Source organism: the organism of the source record quoted next, unplaced genomic scaffold (genome assembly GCF_019419815.1).
Source record: "Pyrus x bretschneideri cultivar Hongxiangsu unplaced genomic scaffold, Pyrus_bretschneideri_v1 Contig13, whole genome shotgun sequence".
Classification (NCBI taxonomy): domain Eukaryota; kingdom Viridiplantae; phylum Streptophyta; class Magnoliopsida; order Rosales; family Rosaceae; genus Pyrus; species Pyrus x bretschneideri.
This window is the reverse complement of record NW_025999424.1, coordinates 6,007,561-6,030,930: the sequence shown is the minus strand read 5'-3', so window position 1 is coordinate 6,030,930 and position 23,370 is coordinate 6,007,561. Positions and strand designations below refer to the sequence as shown.

The 23,370-nt window shown below is 38.3% G+C and overlaps 4 protein-coding genes across 4 annotated transcripts; all 4 read left to right on the top strand.

The window, feature by feature from the left end:
* The first annotated feature begins 1,645 nt into the window (after positions 1–1,645).
* LOC103946960 (xyloglucan endotransglucosylase protein 6-like) lies at positions 1,646–4,261 on the top strand. The gene is made up of 4 exons (XM_009357790.3): positions 1,646–1,944; positions 2,371–2,471; positions 2,751–2,944; positions 3,633–4,261. Exons 1-4 carry the CDS (start codon positions 1,770–1,772, stop codon positions 4,051–4,053), a joined length of 891 nt encoding a protein of 296 aa, XP_009356065.2. The 5' UTR covers positions 1,646–1,769; the 3' UTR covers positions 4,054–4,261.
* A 4,203-nt stretch (positions 4,262–8,464) lies between these two features.
* LOC103946962 (putative dehydration-responsive element-binding protein 2H) lies at positions 8,465–10,632 on the top strand. Its single transcript, XM_009357791.3, has 2 exons — positions 8,465–8,657; positions 9,811–10,632. The coding sequence occupies exon 2, from the start codon at positions 9,857–9,859 to the stop codon at positions 10,448–10,450; it is 594 nt and encodes a 197-aa protein (XP_009356066.2). The 5' UTR covers positions 8,465–8,657; positions 9,811–9,856; the 3' UTR covers positions 10,451–10,632.
* Positions 10,633–15,435: 4,803 nt separating this feature from the next.
* Positions 15,436–18,201, top strand: LOC103946963 (F-box/LRR-repeat protein At3g26922-like). Its single transcript, XM_009357792.3, has 3 exons — positions 15,436–16,404; positions 17,487–17,660; positions 17,764–18,201. Exons 1-3 carry the CDS (start codon positions 15,466–15,468, stop codon positions 18,019–18,021), a joined length of 1,371 nt encoding a protein of 456 aa, XP_009356067.2. The 5' UTR covers positions 15,436–15,465; the 3' UTR covers positions 18,022–18,201.
* Positions 18,202–18,730: 529 nt separating this feature from the next.
* LOC103941724 (F-box/LRR-repeat protein At3g26922-like) lies at positions 18,731–21,627 on the top strand. Its single transcript, XM_009351923.3, has 3 exons — positions 18,731–19,792; positions 20,881–21,054; positions 21,158–21,627. Exons 1-3 carry the CDS (start codon positions 18,845–18,847, stop codon positions 21,413–21,415), a joined length of 1,380 nt encoding a protein of 459 aa, XP_009350198.2. The 5' UTR covers positions 18,731–18,844; the 3' UTR covers positions 21,416–21,627.
* Positions 21,628–23,370: the final 1,743 nt, after the last annotated feature.

Genomic DNA, 23,370 nt, shown 5'->3' with positions numbered 1-23,370 from the left:
CTCGGCTAACCTGAACTTTATCGGTCATTGTTAAATGATTTTGTATTATTACTAATCGGCGTGTTAGTACAACCTTCTTTTTTTTTTTTTTTTTTTTTTGGAAAATAGTGTAGTAAAACAATTTAGATCGGAGTTTCATGAAAATATCTGTAACTATCATTGTCAGAGTCCTTGCAAAATATTTACCAATCTTTGGACCCCCATCGTCCTTCACACTCATCATCTTTACAAACTTCAGAAATCAAGCGGGTAATTCGTGTTAGTTGGATGTGATAATGTTCATGCCATGTTAAATATAATTTTTACTATTTAAGTAATCACGACAAAAAACTTAATACTAGCTCAAGCTGTTTAATAATCGTATTTTATTGTGATTGATACACAATACATTGTGAGCCATTCGTGTTACACTCGTATTCATTTCAAGCAACAGTCAATCTAAACTCAGTAATTACGTATTCAACATAAGTTGTTTATGTACTTGTTGGATGTGCATATGGTTTTAGAACAATTTGTGTTACATCCACATTTGTGTCAAGTAACAATCAATCTACACTCGCTCATTTCTTATCAATTCGAGAATTTTGTTATAATACTTAAAAAGTACTAAATACTATTAGACATCTAAGTACTAAATATTGTACGTATATTCAAGCCGTGTTATTTTGTTGAGTATAAAATTATCGTCCTGTAATAATTCAAAAGAAGTTCCGCACACACTAAATCCCTCAATAAAAAATTTAGAAAAATATAAGAAAAATTCTTCACAAAAAGGCACGCATCTCAATGACTAAAAAAAAAAAACAAAGGTTTTGTTGCCATCATAGCAAATGGTATAGTGCGATTCTATTGAGCTGGCATTGTCATTACATAAATCAAAAACTAAACAGAAATGTTACAGAGATTCTCCCAAGCTGACTCAACATAGACTATCTGATATATTACTATTTAAAGTTAATTTCAATGTTAATATTATAAAAGAGTAATGTCAAGAAGATTAAATTTGAAAAAAAAAAAATTTCAAAACATAAGGACATAGAAGTTAATGATTGATTGATTACTTAAATGTTGATAAACAAGTTTATTTTTATTGATGATACATCATTTAGTTTATAAATTTAATCTTTATTATAAATTTTTTTTTTTAAAAATATAAAATAACAAAAAATCTATGTAAAGTTTTATTTTGAAAGAATCTCTTTTAATGTTTTTCAAAACAAAAAACAAAGATAAAGTGAAGAAAAAACCATTCTCACAATTTTTCCCCAATTCCCCATTCCCCAGCTTTTCTTCCAATACCACCAAAGGGATGCTTCACTCACAGCTGGCCGGGTCAGTGAACCAGCTGGCCTGTACCATGCTTTTGGGCAGGGACATGTCCTACACTGTAAGGCACTAGCGCCCCTCCACAGCTTCACAGCGTTGGCCAGCTAATAAGTAGGGAACCCACACAGACCAGATTAACGGCTACATTTTTAATCCTTTTGGCTCTGTCCACTCCATGCATTTATCGAAATTTGAAATCCTACGTGGTGGCTGATGTGGTGATTGAGCCGGTGACGTGGATCGTGAGTAGCTGTTGAGAGAAGTGGCTTTTGAAAGAAGCCGAATTAAAATTGGGCTATAAAAGCCATCGTCTTTGGTTTGTGTCTCCACAGACTCAGAGCAGTTCAGTGAAGAAGAGGCCCCAATCTATCTCTCTCTCTCTCTCTCTCTTCTCACACTCTTCACACTCTTCTTCTGTTCCAGTCTCTTCTTCTTGTGCTTCAATGGCTGTTTCAGCTTTTGGAATAATGGCTTTTTGTCTGAGTGTTTTTGTGAGTCTTGCAGTGCTGGGTTTGGTCAGCTCAGCAAAATTTGATGACCTTTTCCAGCCAACCTGGGCTCTCGATCACTTCACCTATGAGGGAGAGCAAGTTCACATGAAACTCGACAACTTTTCCGGTATTTAAAAAATCTCCCACATAAAAACAACCAATCAATTCCCAAAAATGTTTTCTTTTTGTTCGTGAAGCAATTACGTTCTGATTTTTTCATACCAAGAAAAATAGCTCTGTTTTTTCTCACCCTCAATGAAATCGTTAATTTTCTTGTTAAAAATACTTTCTTTGCTGCTGAAACACTGACATACAACCCTCGAGTCACCGCCGCGTCCTGCGTCGATATCAATAATACAATGGTCCTCGTTTTAACTTTCGCACGTAACATTGTATTATTGATCTGCAACGCCGGACGTGGTAGGAACGTCTGGAAGCCTTTCATTTCATTGACTAATGACATGCTGGGTTTAAAATTTGGGTGCTGGGTTTTCAATTTAAGAACTTTATGGGTGTTTAAATCATAGACCTCTTGCTGGGTGTTAAATTTCAGGAGCTGGGTTTCAATCCAAGAACAAGTACTTGTTTGGAAAAGTGAGCATTCAGATTAAGCTCATCGAGGGTGACTCTGCTGGAACTGTCACTGCTTTCTATGTAAGTAAAAACCCCAAGTGTTATTTTTTAGGAATAATTAGAAAATATTTATTTCTTACCTACTTCCCCTGTTTTTCTCGTGAAAATTCTGTACTTTTCCCCATTGATCTGCATTCATTATTTTTTTGTTTCTATCTGTATTTAGTAATTAATTTAAATAAATTTAATTAATCCCAGTAAATAATATACTCTGATCGCTCAGTAATTTTATATCCTTATGGTCCCAGCTAACATCTATCAGTTTCAGACACTGATATTCTATTCCATTTATCTGATTAGATGTCATCGGACGGTCCACTACACGATGAGTTCGACTTCGAGTTTCTGGGGAACACTACAGGGGAACCTTATTCAGTGCAGACCAACATATATGTCAATGGTGTGGGAAACAGAGAGCAAAGGTTGAACCTTTGGTTCGATCCCACCACGGAATTCCACTCCTACTCCATCTTCTGGAATCAGCGCCAAGTAGTGTAAGCGTTCTCGACTTCTCGATTACGAATTAGTAAACAGGACATTAATCGTAAACATAGCAAAACTAAAAGATAGTGTCACGAAATCAGCGTGTGTTGGTCTGTGGGCCACTCTGCATAAATTATATAAAAGTTGGAAAGAAAAACAAAAGCCAAGCCATGAAAAATGGGGAACGAATCTTGCATGATGCATGTAGGGACAGAAGTATTCTTCTGCTCTGTTTTTGTGTCATTGGCATTTTGCATGACGTAACTTATGTACAATCGGGACGCCAAGTAACACGGTATTTCAATCTAATCAAACATTGTCATTTGCACTAACCTACTAATATAATAATATTTAATTAGTTTGAGATACCACTAATCAATCAAGCATTGTTGCTTGTTTTATTAGTTTAAGATACTGGGACAATAAAATTATAGTTCTACTTGACCCCAATAGGAACAAGAAAATAAAATATAAAGTGTCTTCGATGCTGCGTAGAACTTAGTGTTACGGTTATAATATTCTTCTGAAAGTTCTCATCTTTGACGTTCCCAAAAGAAACCCATTATATTAAAACAAAAAGAAAGGACCAGTAAGCAAAATTATATGTGGGATTTGCATAAGTGGTTGACAATAGACATTGGCTTATATTATATTCTTCATCAATTATTGACATTTTTTGTTTGTTTTTATTTTTGTCAGGTTCCTAGTGGATGAGACGCCCATTAGAGTCCACACCAACATGGAGAACAAGGGGGTGCCCTTCCCCAAGGACCAAGCCATGGGTGTCTACAGTTCAATTTGGAATGCAGATGACTGGGCCACGCAGGGTGGTAGGGTCAAGACAGATTGGTCCCATGCACCCTTCGTCGCAACCTACAAGGGCTTTGACATCAATGCCTGTGAGTGCCCAGTTTCTCTTGCAGCCGCAGATAAGGCAAAGAAGTGCAGCAGCAGTGGTGACCAGAAGTACTGGTGGGATGAGCCTACTTTGTCCGAGCTCAATCTCCACCAGAACCACCAGCTCGTGTGGGTTAAGGCTCACCACATGGTCTATGACTACTGCACCGATTCCGCTAGGTTTCCGGTGACTCCACTCGAGTGCGTGCACCACCGCCACTAGTTGATGGTGCGAGCAATAACAATCGAGAACGAGAAGGCGAAAGAAAGAAACATTGTATAAAAGAAATCAAGAAGGGGGGGGTTAAAAAGCTATATATGAACATGTGCTTCATGTTTTGTTCAATTTATTTTTTCTTGTTTCTTTTGCTCGTGTAGCTTTCGGGTTGTATGGTAATTTTGATGTGAAATATGAAGTTCTCTTTTTCAAACTCTTTGGGGGATTTTGTCCAATTTTGCCGACTTGCTACTACGAAAAATTGTACAATTATGGTATAGGTTGCATGCTTTCACTGTGGATTAGGTCACGGGAAAAACAATCGTATGAAAGAAATGGTGAACCCCAACTTTTGATCATTTTTGTGTGGGGGTAAGATGTAAGTTCAAAACAACTCGGGTATAGCTCGGCTTATTAAGAGTATTCATCTTAACTTACTACAAGAGCAAAAGTAGTAGAGTAGCTCGGTTGGTTAAGAATATTTACTCTTACAACTAAAATTATTACGTAGGATTCTCCCTCCTTCAATGTCGTTTTTTATAAAAATTTCGCATACATTTCAAATTGTAATGGCTTTTTAGCCAAAATGGTTCTTGAAATTAGCATAGCATCTCACTTTGGTCCCTGAAATTTAAAATCGAGAAAAGTGGTCTATGAGTTTGTTCACCGCCAATCATTTTGAATCTTGTGTAAAAAAATCTCTGTTAAATAAATATAAAATGACAAAAATTTAGATTTTTATTTAATATAAATTTTTACAGAATAATCAAAATAATTAACGGTGAACAAACTTATAGATCATTTCTATCGATTTCAAATGCCAATCACCATTTGGACAAAAAACTCAATCGTAAGTAGATTGTATCTTCCATCAAGTATAAGGGAGGATTGGATTTTTACCAAAAAAAAGGAGGATTGGACCACTGGGTACTAAATAATTGGAGTCCATGATTAAAGTGAAGTAAAAAGGAGCCAAAGTGATAGGCCATAAGTGTTTGTGATTCAAATTTTTGAGTCACGGACTTCAAATCACTTTCCTTGTAAAAGAGGAATGTGGGAACAAAGTCTTTGTCGGTAGTTGTTACCTTGTATTTTTAACACTGATATGACATTACTTGACATTGTCTTAGACAACACAAGAGTTTGAGTCTTTGAGAGGAAGAAATCAAAGAAATATAACAATAATACACTTTGAAAGTTTCTCTTTCTGCTTTTCTCGAGTTATTTCTCGTTCTAAAGTGGTGTAGATTGTCGTTTGCATAAAAAAAAACGGTTATGTTGCGTTCTTGCTAATATTGTTGAGAGTATTTTAGTTAAAATAGTTTTTGAAATTAGCATAACTTCTCATTTGGCTTCTGAGACTGATATAACCTCAATTTAATAAACAATAATACCAAATGATTTGACAAAATCTATGTGTATATTTGTTATTTTAGTCTTATTTAATGGATTTTCACGGAATGACCAAAATGATTGACGGTGAACAAACTCATGAACCACTTCTATCGATTTCAAATTTCAAAACCAAAATAATGAGTTATGTTAATCTCAAAGATCACTCTGATACCATTTTAATTAAAAAGCTTATTGTTGAGCCAAGGCTTACTTATAGCCCCTGCGACAAACGTGTGAAAGACCCTATAGTGATTAAAATTTAGCATTATATGCATGATTGAGTTAATAAAATAGCTTTTTTTAGTTAATTTTATGGATCATAAAGGCTCCTTTTTTTGGGTCATCAAATCTTCAATTAGGTGTTTCACTACAGTCCAAAACCGAGTGTAATTTGGGATAACTTTACTGCTTTTGTGCTAATGATTTTTGGACATAATTCAAAGGACTAAGGTCCCCCATATAAGAAAGGATAAGAAGGGGGATGTGGAAGGAGGTGATATTTCTCCAATCACATTGAATTAATCTGGGGCATTGTAAATAATGGAAGAGGACACTAGCAAGAATTAAAAGATAAAAATAAATAAAAATGTGCCACTTAGTACTATGATCTGATGATATTTCTCTTCATTTGTAAGTGAGAGGTCTTAGGTTTGAATCTCATGGATGACGAATTCGATACCAAATTAGGTTGTCCATTGTGTGGCTTAGCCAAACTCCTCTTCCTCTTAGTATAAAAATATATCATTGTACTTAGAAAAAATTGTGCAGAAGGAGAAAACTAGTGCGCAAAATTATCTTGCATAACATAAAGCCTGAAATAAAAGAAAATTGGTTAAGATAATTTGGACACGTGAACAGAGTACTTACAAATACTCTAGTTAGAAGATGCGATTATAAGACAAAGGCTCGGGATAAAAAGGTAGAGGAAGACCGACATACAGTACTTCGAGCTAATAGAAGACTTGTCACAAAACCAAGCACAATGACGTTCTAAAATTCATAAAACCTCCCTCCTAGTAGAATAAGGCTTTTTTATTGCTGTAAAAAAGCATAAAAGCTAAATGAAGCCATATTATTATAACAAACTAAATGACTCACCTAAGGTCCCTCTTCAACTTAAAGTAATGCTTAAGAGTTAAGATCATATAAAATTATAGCTCTGAACCCGAACGAAAATGACGGATTGTCTATAAAGTGTCAATAATGTTAGTAAATAATATATCAAAATGCTATCAACTCATTATCGAACAAAATTAAATTTTTCAAAAGACGAACGTCATACACTGAGACTTACAAGCTCATGACAAAGACTGCTCAGCTCTAGTGCTATGAAGAGATGGAGCTACCACTCATTTAAGAAGTATAAGATAAGGTGGATGATCAATAGTAAAGGCAATAATTATATGTGTTGTGTGAGTAAACACATAAGGTCCCATCCCATTGATGCCCACCGAATTTTAAAGACCGGAAAAAGGGTTGATCGATCATTGAGTACAAGATACAAGTGAAAGCATCGGAACATCCACAGAAAGACAATGATGGCATCGAATTTGGAGTTCATTGTATATGAAGTGATCAAAGTGGGAGACAAAGCTAAATGTACGATGACCTAAAAGCGATATTATGCATTTGTTGAACAGAAAAATGAACTGTATATTATATGTAAAGGAGAAAATTAGATGCTTTTAGAGAATATCATAGATTTAACTATGGATGGTTCAATGGTTGAGGACGAATTCTAAGTCTGTATTCCACACAGCAAGTACATGGTTCGATTCTTAACGTGTGTGAATCCTATGATGGCGGGTAGAGGGGGGCCGAAATGCCTTTGTGTGAGTTTTCCTAACCCCTGATAAAATAGACTACCGTGACAAAATCAGTAGTTGGTCTCTATTTATAAAAATAAAAAAAATAAAAAATAAAAAGAATATCATAGATTTAATTACAAAGAGCCTAACAAAAATGTATGAAAATATTTCATCGTAAGTACATGTATTAGTAACATGAGGTGGCGATTGTATAATGGTCACGAATCAAATCCAAGCTTTACATGGTTAGCCATTTTTATTTTTGGAATGGAATAGTGACTATTTTGAATACATGTGATATTGTCTACATTAAAGGCAGGGGAGTAGAGTAAGCCTTACAATGGGTTAGCCAACAATAATTTGGTTTGAATTCACCTTTGATAAGAATCGAATTTGTCTTTCACTTACAAATGAAGAGGATTACTAATCATAGGAAACTATCCAAACCACGAGTGTCATGTCAATAAATTAGGATGTAGGATGATTATGAGAATAGAGATCTTAGACACCATATTTAGATTGACACTCTATTGATTTGGAAAGAATAATGATTTTCACTCATGTTTTTTTCCTTCTGTACTCTAAGAGTCTAAGGCATTGTTTTTATCTCTGGATTTTACTTTGATTTATTTAATAGCATTAAAGAGGAAAGAAAATTGGTGTGCAAAAATCATTCCCAAAAAGAATAACAAAATTAAAAATTTTAACTAAAAAACAAAAGGATACTAAATAGACAATCAATCGTGTATGAACCATGGTTTAGTGCCCTTATCCCTCGAGTTATGTTTTGACTTGAAGGCTTATAAGTAGTTCATATTGTATATATTTTTTGCAATAAACAAGAAATACCGTAAGTGACAGGCTGAAAATGCTTATAGTTTTTTTAGAGTGCTTAGAAATACGATATCACTATGACTCGGAGAGCGGCGTGGCTAATGTGTTAGCAAACTGATTATTCGGTGTGAAATACATTTTTAGGGGTGCATAACGTTCGTAATTTAAAAAATATCTCTTGTATATGCGAAAGTGCGTGCAAAGACACTAGTGATAAAAAATAAACCTTCATTTAGGTTTTGAGCCCAAAATTATTAGGTTCATGGGCTCTCTTTCATCCCACACTTGACAATATTTGGGCCGGAACTAGTGTCTAAAATTCAAATAATGAGAAAAATCCCAAGATTAAAAAAAAAGAGCTCCAAAATTTACAAATCCATCTCGGGGCAAAACTGAGGCGTTTAGGGCTTATTTGGTTTTTTCCCTTGTCATTTTGTGCTGTGTCAGTTGTGAGCTTGAATCTCAAACTCTCTTTCCATGGAGCATTGACCATTTTTCTCTTCCAAGCTCCGCTGCCCCCTCTTCAGATACCAGCGCCTCAATTCTTAAAGGGGGTCCCGGAACAAAAACAAGGTAACAGTTTCGATTTTTTTTTTTTTAAATCAAATTTTGCTGAGATCTGTGCTAGTTTAAAAATTATTTGACAGATTTTATTTTTCATCCATAATTTTAGATTTTTGGTATATAAATTTTTTAAGTTGCAAAGTTGAGGCTGTAGGAAGGGTAATGTTCATCTTAGTTTTGGGTAATGTTCATCTTAATTTTAATTTTTTATAATTTTCGATAGAGCTATATGACAATGTTCATCTTAGTTAAATTTTGTTATTTATTTATTTTTTTAATTGGAAAGGTAATGTAAATTACAGTGGAAAATCTTAGTTGATTAGTTGCTTGGTTTGAATGGTTTGTGCGGGAAAATTGAAGAGAAATTCATGTGGTTTTTTGGAAATTTGGAATCGTATTGCTGAAAAAGTCAACCTTTTGATTGACTGTTTGTATGTTTGTGTCGTGCCTTTCGTGCATTCGAAAATTAAGAAGTTGGAGGTAATTTTCGTGATTAAGAATCTATTGTTTTGAGGGTGAGCCTTGGCGCAACGGAAAGGTTGTTCCCTTGTGATTAAAAGGTCATGGATTCCAGTCGTGAAAACAGTCTCTTTGCAAAGCAAGGGTAAGGCTGCGCACAATAGGCGTTCCTTCCCCGACTGTCGCAAAGCGAGGAGCCTTGTTGGCTTAAGGTCACCTTTTTAAGAATCTATTGTTTTGTCCAATGATAAAGTTGTTGGGGGTGAGTAGTCTAGTGTCTAGCTTAAAGAGTGCATTTTCTCGATAAGTTGATGGCAGCTGCTAATTTGAAAAATGTGTTAGGTTAGTACCGTATCCAATTTCTCCATGCTTAATCATGCTTTTTAGAGGTTAAAAATCTTAATCTTTCGAAGGTAGCGAAATCATCTGCGTTTTCTACCTTAGAAAGACAACTCCTTTTGTGATAGCCCTTCACTCCGGAGGGAGCTTCAAGAGGTCGCCGTCTAGGAGCTGCATTTCTGTTAGTTTCAGTGTACACTGATCAGTACTAGAAGGAATTGTAGTTGCATTGCGCCCATATATTGGTTTGATCGGGTATTGCGTGTGTGGTGCATGGAGTTGAAGCAAGAAGTTTACCAGTGATTAAGTATTGCTTTGGTAATAAAGGTCATTTCTAAAGACAAAGTCCTCTTTGTATTGGCAGGTTACTCATCATTATTTTTCCTGTTGTTCAATACAATTTGAACTGCATGCCCAAGTTGGTCAAGATTGATACAAGACGGGATGGACCTAATCCTGTGGCCGAGACTCTTGCGAAGTGGAAAGAGTACAACGACCATTTGGATTCATGCAATGATGAGGTTGGACCGTTCCGTAGAGTACCAGCCAAGGGATCAAAGAAGGGATGTATGAAGGGTAAGGGAGGACCTGAGAACTCTCGCTGTAACTACAGAGGTGTTAGACAGAGGACATGGGGCAAGTGGGTTGCAGAGATCCGGACACCCAACAGGGGAAGTAGGCTCTGGCTAGGCACTTTTCCAACTGCCATTGAAGCTGCTCTTGCTTATGATGAAGCGGCAAGGGCCGTGTATTGTTCTGCTGCCCGGCTTAACTTCCCTAATATCTCAATTTCCACTTTATCAAAGGAATCTTCATCAACAAAAACTCTGTCATCCCTTCCCTTGTTAGCATCATCTGCAGGTTCAGAATCCTCAGCGAGATCAGACCACTCGGGGGATTGTGCTGATCAGGATGAGGATCAGGTGAATGGTCTTTCATCTAATGTAGAGAATGATGATACGACAAATGTAGATCGAACAAATGAGGATCGAGATGATGAATGAAGAGTCGGTCTTTGATCTTCTTGGGCATAATGTACATATTCAGCATACATGCTCGGTGATTGTGGGAGATGAGCAATTTTTTATTTTATCAGTCGAAGTACACTTGGGTTGGATGAAGTTTTCATTCGTTCCAATCTGTTGTCTTTTGATTTTATAAAGCGATTTAAGATCTGCGTCCTTCAGGTTTTGACACATTCGTATAAGCATGGGGCATGCCATGGGCATTAGTGGTTTCCGACCGTTAATGAGTTTATTGTAGGCTCTACATCCATCAATTAGGGTTTAGGGTCTATAATTGTAAAAATCCTCGAAAAAATTATCACTAAGCGCCCGTTTTAAAAATTATCACTAGCACTGCCAAATCAGGTACTTTTGGTGGAAGCAATTTTGAGTGCTTTTACGAGTCTGGAACCTTTTCAACTTTTTTTCATGTGATTGACATAAGCGTTTTTGGTTTTCTGAAAGAGCTTTTGGTTATCTAACACAGTTCTAAACAAACGTGTAGTCCAAGACTCATCCTATCAGGCTCTACTCCCGGCACATGGACGGGGTGCGTATGTTGTTCAGCTTCACTTGCGAGGAGGCTCGAGAACTTTTCCAGCGATTTCTGACTGAGCATCCGGATCCCAATAACGAAAATATGGTCGGATATTATAAGAAGTGCTGGCCAAGAGAATGACGGTATCCAAGCTCTTGGAGGTGTTGAGGCAATGCACTGCATTCTGCCGACTCATTCTGATCTTTCGTGCACTGCATGTGAAACATACAACAAGCATGAAGCACGACATCGAGCTTGGAATGCCGATGGAGCACTATCTCCGATTCACCAGGACCACCGCTCGATCCATTTCCTGGAGTTCTGCAACATGAAGCATTGAAGCATGAAGTATCTTAAGCCGTCAGAATTTGGATAAGGTAGTCGTTGCCAATGCTATTAGGCCAAAGACATGGTTTGCTATTGACATTATGGGCACAAACATGCCGACAAATGTGTTGCATCTATCATGCCAGGCAAACATGGGATTCGAATTTAAGGGCAGGATTAACATACCTCAACTGAAAAACCAAGGCCACAGGTATCCCCAACTAACCTAATTATGCACTCAAGTCTTGACCTTAGGAAGAACCTATGTGATAGTTGCAACTTACCAGTCCAACACATGGCCACTATAGGACCACAAAGCTCCCTTAAACATTACAATCAAATAATACATGTCACTATTATCATATCTTATGTGTCGTTGTAGTTCAAGATGGCAAATTCACATAAATAATCCTTCTTAAGTTCTCATAAAGTTATGAGTGAACGTGATAATAGATCGATGTACCTGAACTCGATATATCTTGATCATATATTAGAATTTTTTGTGGGTATAAATTGAAGAAGTTATTTTGTGCAACAATTCATTCGTATGGGATATCACACTCAGACTTGTAAAACTAATGTGGAGTCGGATGAAACCAACTACAATTGCTTGTGCTTTTCAGAAAGTGTGCTTTAAGGAGCAAAATGACGACTTTTGAGTTTTAAAGTGCAAAGTGAAATCAAAATCGAGTTCCAAGAGTCAAAGTGAGATCAAAATGGAGTGAACTTGACAGAAAAAACATAAACATGATAAAATGGAGCGCATATTGAGTTGCAGTAAGTAAAGTGATGACTTTTACGTTACAAAAAACAAAATGAGATCAAAGTCGAGTTCCAACAGCGTAACTAAAAATAAACCTAACACTAATTATGGTAGTTCCAAGTGGAAACCATGTCCACTCAATCCGGCTAAATTGTCATTGGGAAGGGATGACGCCATCCTGGTTAATTTGTCCTTGTTCTGGTTGATCACAGGGAGCATTGACCAGTGAGTTCACCTAAACCTAAGTCACATAAATGTTGAGGAAATGGAAGCATGCGCATGAAAATGTGAAAAAAGAACCGGCGATGCGTTCATAACTTCATTTAGTATTTTCCAGAATTCCACTTTATTTTAGAGGATATGAATAGAGAATTGAATGTGCGGCCAAAAAAGTATGCCTTTATAACTTCTTATAGCATTTTTGAGAATTTTATAATAATACGGTGGCATGCATCGAATGAAATGAGAGCTAGATGATGGTTCGGACACCCCAAAAATAGTTTTAGCTCTCTCTCACACACATCACACATGGGACCTACCCTCCCCCAACACCATATTCCCTTGAGCACCAAGCAACTGAGAGGAGAAACCTCAAATTAACACCACATATTCATTCCCCTCTATAAAACCCCCAGCTCCTCCCAAATCTCTCCCAACCCTAACCAAAGGTTCAGTCATTCAGCATCTAAAAGCGTCAAATTCCAAACCAAATAATACCCAGATTCTCAAACTCTCAAACTTTCAACCCAATGGCAAGACTTGGTCTTATTTCCGTCCTCCTTGCTGGGTTCCTTCTGGTTTCTGCAATGGCTGCCAAGAAATCTGATGATTTGGGCAGGGATACAGAACACTTTGCTTCCACTGCGGCAGAGCCATCGTCGGATAGTGAGAGCATGGAAGAAGTCGCAGCGACGGAAGCTCCATCTTTCCGGCGTTTGGGACCTGTTGGAAAGGGTGGAAAGACTGGAGAAGGTGAAAAGAAAGCTACTAATTCGGTGGCTGGTGGTGGTATTATTATTGCCGGGCTTCTCACTACCATTTCTGTCGCTGTCTTCCTCTACATCAGGGTCACCGGAAGAAGGGGTGGAGTTCAGTGATTATCTATCAAGACTATATCATCTGTAAAAAAATATACACCAAGGGATATCATCTGGAATATGGACTAGGATTCTCCTCCTAATCTCCTTCCTTTCCTTCCCCTCCTTTCATACTTTTCTCTTTGTCTTTCTCTTTCTATAAAAAGTCAACACAAGATGTTAATATAGCTTAATCGTAACCGTTCAAATAGGAGGAGAGATTTGGAGATGAGAGAATTCATAGATGTTGCCTTCATGGATCTTCTCTAGCGGCACTCCTTGGTGATCAGCAGCTTTTAAAGTGTTTTTCGCACTATTTGGTAAAATTATGGAAGCGCTCATAAGGCGAGTGGCTTGTCTACCCCAATTTTATGTTGATTCATTTGGTTCATTGGTTCTTCTTCTAGGTGGTGGCAACTCGGCAGTCGTCGAGCAGTTGATATGGTGGAGGCGGCTGCTTGCTTTTTTCAATTCTAGGTATTTAGCTTTTGTGTTAGTATAGGCAGTCTCTTTTGAGCCAATTTCATTGTAGTTTCTTCATGTGGAGTTCGGCTTTGCTTGACAGTTTTGGACTCTTTCCTTCAATCATCCTCATTTTTGTATTAGCTTTATCTTTTAATGAAATTTAACAAAAAAAAAAAGAGGATAAATTACATTTTACTCCCTCAGGTTTGGAATCGATTATAACCTTATACAACATCTTTAAAATATTTCAGTTTCTCTTTAAAATCCGTTAAGTGATGACGTGGCAAATATAAGATCCACATTTGTGCTGACGTGGTTGTCAAATTTATGTCACGTGGCAAAAATTATGCATTTAAAAGATAAGAATTTATCCTATTAAAAAAAAAAAAAAAAAAAAAAAAAAAAACGCTAAAACCCATCTTCCTCGACCCACATCCCTGTCCTCCACTCTCTTCACCTCCCCTCCCCTCCCCTCCCTTCTATCTCCCCAGATCAACCATTTCCTTCCCTCTACCAGTCCCCATTCACCACCCTACATTTTCTTTCTTTATTAATTTCGAAAAAAATATCAGCAAAAAAAAAGGAAAAAAAAAAAAAAGAAGGCATCCAAAATTTGCCTTCACTTGTTGGCATATCTGGAAAGCAATGTGTAACTTTCTGTTTAATCACTCTCCTATTAATCCTTCCCAAGTTCTTCTTGCCATTCCACTTCCATAGGTGTCTTCCTCAGAGTGATGGAAGCTCATCCTCTTTCTTCCTCGCCTATCACCACGGGAGTGATGGAAGCTCATCCTCTTTCTTCCTCGCCTATCACCACGGGAGAAGTTCTGGCGACTCGGTGGTCTCCTCCTCCATTTCATTTCCTCAAGGTAAATGTGGATGCTAGCTGGTCTGCATCATCTCTTACTGGTTTTGTTGGGGTTGTCATCAGATATGAGAGGGATTTGTTTGTGGCTGTAGTCTGGTCTGAGGTTCAAGCTACGTATGCAACCACGGCTGAAGCTGTGGCTATTTTAAGAGGGTGTCAATTGGCTGCCTCTTTAGGGCTTCGTAGAATCATCATTGAGTCCGATTCGAAGGACATGATTTCCTCTTTATCTACTTCATCGGACAATGGCAGATGGGAGGCCTTTCCTACCTTAACGGTTGCTCAGCGGTTAGGGAAGTCCTTTCAGGACTGTAGCTGGTCTTGGATTCCAAGGTTAGCCAATACGACGGTGGATACTTTGGCGTTGCGCATAAGTACGGATATGTGCAACACCACTTGGGTATGCAGACCCCCATCTTCATTGGTACATGTCATCAATAAGGATGGCATACCTTGTCCCCCTTAACGTCCGGTGGCAGTTGATGGGGTGACACTTGAATCAAGTTCTTGTGTCTTTCTTCTTATCCCCTTCACTACTTTGTTTTGCTGCTCTGTTCTCTGTTGGCCTTGGTGTAGACTTTCTTTGTAGCTGTTTGGCATCTTTGCCATGGTAATACATCTCCAGTTTCCATATTTAAAAAAATAAAAAAAATAAAAAGGAAAAAGAAAAAGAAAGAGGTAAAATGTAATTTATCCAAAAATAAAAATAAAAAATATAACAGTTAAATTATACGTAACATTATCACACCTTTTTTTACTTCTTACATACCTTTTTAATTTTCGACCGTCGAATCAGATAAATTAAAGATGATCAATGGATAGAAATTAACAAGAACATATGAAAAGTAAAAAAATATGTGTGAATGGGACACTCCAACATTAAATTATACGCAAAGATCGCTAACATTTTCCCGTTGTTTAACAGGAAATAAAACGCCTTGCTGACGGGGAAAGAAAACCGAAACTCAGCAAACTGCGATGGAGCCAACAAATGAAAACCCTACCACCGCAATCACGAATCGAAACCTAAACGATCTCCCCGACGAGATCCTCATCCACATCCTCACCTTCCTCCCCACACTAAACTCCGTCGAAACCTCCCTCATCTCCCAGAAATGGCGGCCCCTCTGGTCTCGCGTCCCCTCCCTCGACTTCAACTACCAACTCTTCCCGCCGCACGAGCATCCTTCCCATACCTCCCAGTTCTACGTCGAGTTCGTCGACCGCGCTCTGATTTCCCGCCTTAATTATCCCCTCCACACTTTCCGGCTCTCTTTCCTTTACGACGAACACTACCGCTCCACTGTCGACTCTTGGGTGCGATCTGCCGTCGCCCGCCTCCGCGCTCGGGAGCTCTTTCTCGACTTCTTCATCGAAACCGATGTTCGTGACGAGGAGAAACCCACGTACGATTTCCCTTTCTATGTTCTGAGAGATGGGTGTGTTGAGAAATTATCGCTCACGAGCTGTTATCTTACTCTGCCGGCGAAATTGTCCACCATGCAGTTCCGGTCGATTCGATTCATCTGTTTCAATCACGTTTACTTGGAGGACCAGGCCGTGAAGGATTTGTTATCTTCTTGCCCCAATTTGGAGGTTTTGGAAATTAACAGCTGTTTGGGGCCTCATCATCTGGAGATATGCAGCACAAGTCTTAAAAGGCTAATACTCGAATTTGGGTATATCCCAAAGAAGAAGCAGACTTTATTGGTTGATTGCCCGAAGCTTAGTTCGATCAGTATTGATAGTTGTGAGTTTGAACAGTGTGTACTAAAGAATGCTTCTTCTTTGGTTGAGTTTCATGTTGATTTTCCGCATCGAATTGATAGGTCGTATCGTCCTTGGAGTAATGTTGTTAGGCTGCTCGAACAAGCACCAAATGTTAAGCATCTTAATGTGCAAAATTGGTGGTTCAAGGTAATCTTTTGACTTGTTTCTCATATATATCGTTGTGGAAATTATGCCAATATATGTAGCTATCTGGTTGGTTTTTGAAGTATGTGTAAGGGTTCTCATAGAAAGGCATAGTTTTGGTGTTTTTCGGCCAAGGATATGCATCCGTGCACTTGTGAATGTAACTGTGTCTTTTAGGAATTGAAAGAGAAAATAACATGAGAGAATGTAAGGCTTTCGTAGCTTATCGTTGAATCTTGGAATCGGAAGAAAGATGGAAGGGGTAATTAGCTATTCAGGTCTGCTCATTACTACAGGGGTTGGTCTATACATGGGAATTGATTAGTTTTTAATTTATACAAATTGGTCATGGATTGTTCTCCCAGAAAATTTGTCGACTCTTATATGTCCTATCGTTTTGTTTTTTGTAGCTTAGTATGCATTTCTTGTGGCAATATTCTTGGTTTTTGATAAAACTATATATTCTCCATTTACGTTTCTTCACCAAGCATAGTGATGTGAGTGGTGATAAATGACATCGGGAAGAAAATTGAACTTCCGATCACTCTGGTTGCTCCACCTAATTGCTTGTGGCAACAAGTTATTAAAACATTTTTGGGTATGGAGTTCTCATTCAAAATGTATCAATGAGATGTTTTAACTTAATGACATTGCACAAAAGTGTTTTGGAAAATTGCAGTCGAACTACCAACATAAGGTCCTGTCTATTGTTTCTTATCCAAGAAGACTACCTTGATTATCACTCATTCTAAGAAGCAGAATTAAGTTATAATTAACCACTGGTGCATAGTTGTCTCTCCAGGAGATTGCGGTTTTTAGATCATCCCTCGGAACTAATTATCTTAAAATTGTGTCTGAAAATGAGATCTGGTAGCCTGTCTTACTAACCAGCCATGTGATTCTGTGCTAGACAGGCTTTAATCGCTTTCTTGCTCTGTCCGCTTCATTGATGCGGGGTTAACCTTAGTGGACTTGGGGGTTTTTCAAATTTCATTTTTTACTGCTTAACCTACTGGTTCTTAGAGGGATTATGTTGTCGAACATCTTCTGATATTCTTAATTGTTTCCTTTGCATGTGCCCTCAGTTTCTGACATCAAAGAATACTTTTCCCGAAAGTTTTATTCTCCACAATCTGAAGCTGTTGGTGCTGCGAACTGGGTTTACCCAATATGATCTCGTTGGCATGGCTGCACTGCTTAAACTTTGTCCCAATCTTGAGACACTGTTTCTAGAATATCCTTTCAAAATGGAGAAAGACGTGAGTACTTTTACACACAGAATTATAGCAATGCTTGATGTTACTTATCATTCTATTTTACGCTTCGTGCTGCATATCTAAAATTTGATGTTCTAATTTCCAGGAGAGTTTACCAGAAGAGCTCTTAAAGAAACCAGTTCATTTCAGGATGCCGAGTCTCAAGCAAGTTAAAATGAAAGCGTACAACGGACGAAAAAGACAAGGTAGTTTTGTGAAAATCTTGATGAAGCAAGGAGTTGTCCTGGAAAAGATTGTCCTCCTTCTCGACGAAGTTGGCCAGAACGAACCGCTTCCTCCGATAATTCTAAATAGAAATGTTTCACGAGCTTGGGAGATAGTCACAGAACCAAATAGTGGATAGACTATGAGGTTTAAATGGGGAATGCAAAACCCTGGAGCTCTGAGGCCTTCAACTTTAAACTTTCAACTGCTGTTTTTGTATATTGAATTAGACTTTTGGATTGAGCTCTGTAATTCGATTTCTATGACATTGACTGAGACTGCATTTTCTTGTTCTTGTATATATGAAGAGTTTGCAGCATGTTTTATGAGCAAATTAAGTTGCTGAAACATATAAATCTCAATACTAAATTGCAGCATATAATTTGGGAAAGGTTTTTAACTAAAATGGTCCATTGACACAACTTCTTACTCTTGTCCTTGAGATTTGAATTCAATAGAAGTGATTTGTTAACCATCGATCATTTAATCACCTTGCACGTCCGTTGTTTTGAAGTTTTCACCTCAAAAACTCACAGAGGTATGCTACCCGCACATTTTTTTTTTTTTTTGCTTTTCACACACTTCTTGTTAATTTATATTACTTGATCTTATTCAATTCATCCGATCTGATTATTGAAAATTAAAAAGGTGTGAGAAGTAAAGTCATACCAAATGGTGGCATGTACGTGATTTAAAGTTGTACTAATATTTGACGACAAGATGGATGCAATTTTATCGAATGTAACGGCCATACCCGTATTTGACGAGAATGAAATGTCATCGAATTTGACAATTGAGAAGTTAATTGGTTTATTTCCAAATAGTCAAGGTGAATTTACCCGAAATGTAATTAGGTGACAGTTTCAACTGGGTAACAATTTAACCAAAAAGGAAAAATCGATTTGGAGGTCAGTATCAGAGACTTGGCAAAATGCTCTGCCGATTGCAGAAGCAAAAATTAAATGAAATCGAGGATGGAGGAGACGAGCAGTGAAGCCCCAAACACTCGAAACCTAAACGATCTTCCGGAGGAGCTCCTCCTCCACATCCTCTCCTTCCTCCCCACATTGGACTCCGTCCAAACCTCCCTCATCTCTCGCAAATGGCGGCCCCTCTGGTCCCGCGTCCCCTCCCTCAACTTCAACTACCAACTCTTCCCGCCGTACGAGCCGCCGCTGGACACCCGCGATTTCTACGCCGAGTTCATCGACCGCGTCCTCATTTCCCGCCCCAATTCCCCCGTCCACACCTTCCGCCTCTCTTTCATCTACCACCATTACTACGCCTCCCACGTCGACTCCTGGCTCCGATCCGCCGTCACCAACCTCCGCGCTCGGGAGCTCTACCTCCACTTCTTCATCGACCTTAATTTTCACAATGACGAAGGCCGGAACCACATCTATGATTTCCGTTTCTCTCTTCTTAGAAATGGGTGTGTTGAGAAATTGATCCTCATGCGTTGTGATCTTACTCTGCCGGCGAAATTGTCCACCATGCGGTTCGGGTCGATTCGGTTCATCTGTTTCGATCACGTTTATTTGGAGGACCCGGCCGTGAAGGATCTGTTATCTGCTTGCCCCAATATGGAGGTTTTCGAAATTAACGGCTGTTTGGGGCCTCACCATTTGGAGATATGCAGCACAAGTCTTAAAAGGCTAATACTTGAATTTGGGTATATCACAGAGAAGAAGCAGACGTTACTGGTTGATTGCCCGAAGCTTTGTTCGATCAGTATTCATCGTTGTGACTTTGAAGAGTGTGTACTTAAGAATGCTTCTTCTTTGGTTGAGTTTCATGTTGATTTTCCGCATCAAATTGATAAATCGTATCGTCCTTGGAGTAATGTTGTTAGGCTACTCGAACAAGTACCAAATGTTAAGCATCTTAATGTGCAAAATTGGTGGTTCAAGGTAATCTTTTGACTTGTTTCTTATATATATCATTGTGGAATTATGCCATATATATATATATGTATATATGTATATATGTAGCGATCTGGTTGGTTTTTGAAGTATGTGTAAGGGTTCTCGGTGTTTTTCAGCCAAGGATATGCAGCCGTGCACTTGTGAATGTAACTGTGTCTTTTAGGAATTGAAAGAGAAAATAACATGAGAGAATGTAAGGCTTTCGTAGCTTATCGTTGAATCTTGGAATCGGAAGAAAGATGGAAGGGTAATTAACTATTCAGGTCTGCTCGTTACTACAGGGGTTGGTCTATACAGAGGAATTGATTAGTTTTTAATTTACACAAATTGGTCATGGATTGTTCTCCCAGAGAATTTGTCGACTATTATATGTCCTGTTGTTTTGTGTTTTGTAGCTTAGTATGCATTTCTCGTGCCAATGTTTTTGGTTTTTGATAAAACTAGATATCCTCCATTTACGTTTCTTCACCAAGCATAGTGATGTTTGTCGTGATAAATGACATTGGGAAGAAAATGGAACTTCCGATCACTCTGGTTGCTCCACCTAATTGCTTGTGGCAATAAGTTATTAAAACATTATTGGGTATGGAGTTCTCATTCAAAATGTATCAATGAGATGTTTTTAACTTAATGACATTGCACAAAAGTGTTTTGGAAAATTGAAGTCGAACTACCAACATAAGGTCCTGTCTATTGTTTCTTATCCAAGAAGACTACCCTGATTATCACTCATTCTAAGGAGCAGAATTAAGTTATAATTAACCACTGGTGCATAGTTGTCTCTCCTGGAGATTGCGTTTTTCAGATCATCCCTCGGAACTAATTATCTTAAAATTGTGTTTCTGGAAATAAGATCTGGTAGCCTGTCTTACTAACCAGCCATGTGATTCTGTGCTAGACAGGCTTTAATAGCTTTCTTACTCTGTCCGCTTCATTGCTGTGGGGTTAACCTTTGCGGACTGGGGGGGTTTTCAAATTTCATTTTTTACCGCTTAACCTACTGGTTCTTAGAGGGATTATGTTGTCGAACATCTTCTGATATTCGTAATTGTTTCCTTTGCATGTGCCCTCAGTTTCTGACATCAAAGAATACTTTTCCCGAAAGTTTTGTTCTCCACAATCTGAAGCTGTTGGTGCTGCGAACTGGGTTTACCCGATATGATCTCGTTGGCATGGCTGCACTGCTTAAACTTTGTGCCAATCTCGAGACACTGATTGTAGAATCCCCTTTCAAGATGGAGAAAGATGTGAGTACTTTCACATACAGAATTATAGCAATGCTTGATGTTATTTATCATCCTATTTTACGTTTTGTGCTGCATATCTAAAATTTGATGTTCTAAATTCCAGGAGAGTTTACCAGAAGAGATCTTAAAGAAACCAGTTCATTTGAGCATGCCAAGTCTCAAGCAAGTTAAAATGAAAGCGTTTAACGGCCGAAAAAGACAAGGTAGTTTTGTGAAAATCTTGCTGAGGCAAGGAGTTGTCCTGGAAAAGATTGTACTTCTTCCCGACGAAGTTGGCCAGAACGAACCGCTTCCTCCGATAATTCTAAATAGAAATGTTTCACAAGCTTGGGAGATAGTCACAGAACCAAATAGTGGATAGACTATGAGGTTTAAATGGGGAATGCAAAATCCTGGAGCTCTGAGACCTTCAACTTTCAACTTTCAACTGCTGTTTTCGGATATTGAATTAGACTTTTGGATTGAGCTCTCTAATTATATTTCTATGAGTGCATTGACTGAGACTGCATTTTCTTGTTCTTGTATATATGAAGAGTTTGCAGCATGTTTTATGAGCAAATTAAGTTGCTGAAACATATAAATCTCATTACTAAATTGCATTATATAATGGGAGTTTTAATAAAACATTCATAGTACTGTTTACTTTTAACGTTAAGGACATTTTTACTTTAAAAAGTCACTCTTAGTGCTATTCACTTACAACATTTTTTTGTCCTTTTGATTAAACTCAAAGTGGTCCATGAGATTGACACAACTTCTAACTCTGGTCATTGAGATTTGAATTCAATAGAATTGCTTTGTTCACCATCAATCATTTTAATCACCCTGCATCTCCATTGTTTTTAAGTTTTCACCTCAAAAAATTATAGGGGTATGTTACCCACACACTTCTTTTTACTTTTCACACACCCCTTGTTAATTTATATCCTTGATCTTATTCAATTCATCCGATCCGATTGTCGAAAATTAAAAAGGCGTGTGAGAAGTAAAAAAGAGTGTAGATAGCACACCCGAAATCAAATAGTATGGCTACAATACTTCAGAGTATGACATGCACGTGATTTAAAGTTGTATCAGTATTTGACGACATGATGGATAAAATTTTATTGAATGTGATGGTCGTACCAGTATTTGATAGTAAAAAGAATGAAATTTCATCGAATCTGATGATGAGATGAGGAGTTAATTGGTTTATTTTCAAATAGTCAAGGTGAATTTACCTGGAATGTAATTAGGTGACAGTTTCAACTGGGTAATAATTCAAGGGTAAAACGGCAGTTTACCCAAAAATGAAAAACCGATTTGGAAATCACTATCAGAGACTTGGTAAAATGCTCTGCCGATTGCAGAAGCAAAAATGAAACGAAAGAATCAATCAATCGAGGATGGAAGAGACGAGCAGTGAAGCCCCAACCACTCGAAACTAAACGATCTTCCGGAGGAGCTCATCCTTTATATCCTCTCTTTCCTCCCCACATTGGACTCCGTCCAAATGTTAGGGCCTTACAAATATTAGATAGCTGTTAATTCCCACCCTTGTGCTATTTTGTCTTATCTATGTAGAAGTTGGTTTCATCCAACGGTTGTAATGGTGGAGATGTGTTCCAATTTGTGCTCTCCTCCTTTAAGGTTGTATATAAGCCCCCTTCACATTTTGGGAAAGGCATGAAATGAAAATGAAGATGTTTTAGTTATTTCTTTCCTTTTTTCTGCCTCCTACACTGTTTTATCTCTTCGATCCTATCATCTGGTATCATCAAGCCAGGTTGTTGCCATTCATGGGCAAAAGCAAGGCTTTCGTGGTCGCGGCCAACGTCACGGAGGCTGATCTTGAACTGTAGTACCCACAACATCAGATTTTGGAGCAACTTAATGGTTTCCACGACTCGGTGTCTGTGTTGGCCACACGCTAGGAATCCTTCCAGTCGAACTTGGCAGAAATCCAGGCCTCCTTAGCTAATATTAGCCTGGTCCAGACCCATCTGATGGAGGAGCTTTGTGCCTTCAAGCAACAGCAGCCCACGTCCACATTCCATCCTCAGATTCCAATCGGGTCACTTTCAGATCCTTATGGGGTCGTTTTCCACCCCGTTGCCTCAACTGTTCCAACCCACCCCACTCTCACACCCCTCTTAACCCCCTTCCGTTGTTCCTTCTCCAACCTGGGGTTCCCCTACTCTTGTTCCCCATATGTTCCATTTTCCCTCCCACCATCTACCACCCTTTGTACCCACTTCTCGTCATCTTCTTTGCACCCACCTCCACCACCTCCACTTCTTTTGGGGACACAACCCACTTTCACTGGCCCTAAACATA

Excerpts from the sequence above, each read along its gene's own strand:
- LOC103946960 (XM_009357790.3), top strand. The coding sequence starts at position 1,770 with ATGGCTGTTTCAGCTTTTGGAATAATGGCTTTTTGTCTGAGTGTTTTT. Across the intron at positions 1,945-2,370 it reads GAAACTCGACAACTTTTCCG|GAGCTGGGTTTCAATCCAAG; the intron begins GTATTTAAAAAA and ends GTTAAATTTCAG. Across the intron at positions 2,472-2,750 it reads GAACTGTCACTGCTTTCTAT|ATGTCATCGGACGGTCCACT; the intron begins GTAAGTAAAAAC and ends TTATCTGATTAG.
- LOC103946963 (XM_009357792.3), top strand. The coding sequence starts at position 15,466 with ATGGAGCCAACAAATGAAAACCCTACCACCGCAATCACGAATCGAAAC. Across the intron at positions 16,405-17,486 it reads TGCAAAATTGGTGGTTCAAG|TTTCTGACATCAAAGAATAC; the intron begins GTAATCTTTTGA and ends ATGTGCCCTCAG. Across the intron at positions 17,661-17,763 it reads CTTTCAAAATGGAGAAAGAC|GAGAGTTTACCAGAAGAGCT; the intron begins GTGAGTACTTTT and ends TCTAATTTCCAG.
- LOC103946962 (XM_009357791.3), top strand. The coding sequence starts at position 9,857 with ATGCCCAAGTTGGTCAAGATTGATACAAGACGGGATGGACCTAATCCT.
- LOC103941724 (XM_009351923.3), top strand. The coding sequence starts at position 18,845 with ATGAAATCGAGGATGGAGGAGACGAGCAGTGAAGCCCCAAACACTCGA. Across the intron at positions 19,793-20,880 it reads TGCAAAATTGGTGGTTCAAG|TTTCTGACATCAAAGAATAC; the intron begins GTAATCTTTTGA and ends ATGTGCCCTCAG. Across the intron at positions 21,055-21,157 it reads CTTTCAAGATGGAGAAAGAT|GAGAGTTTACCAGAAGAGAT; the intron begins GTGAGTACTTTC and ends TCTAAATTCCAG.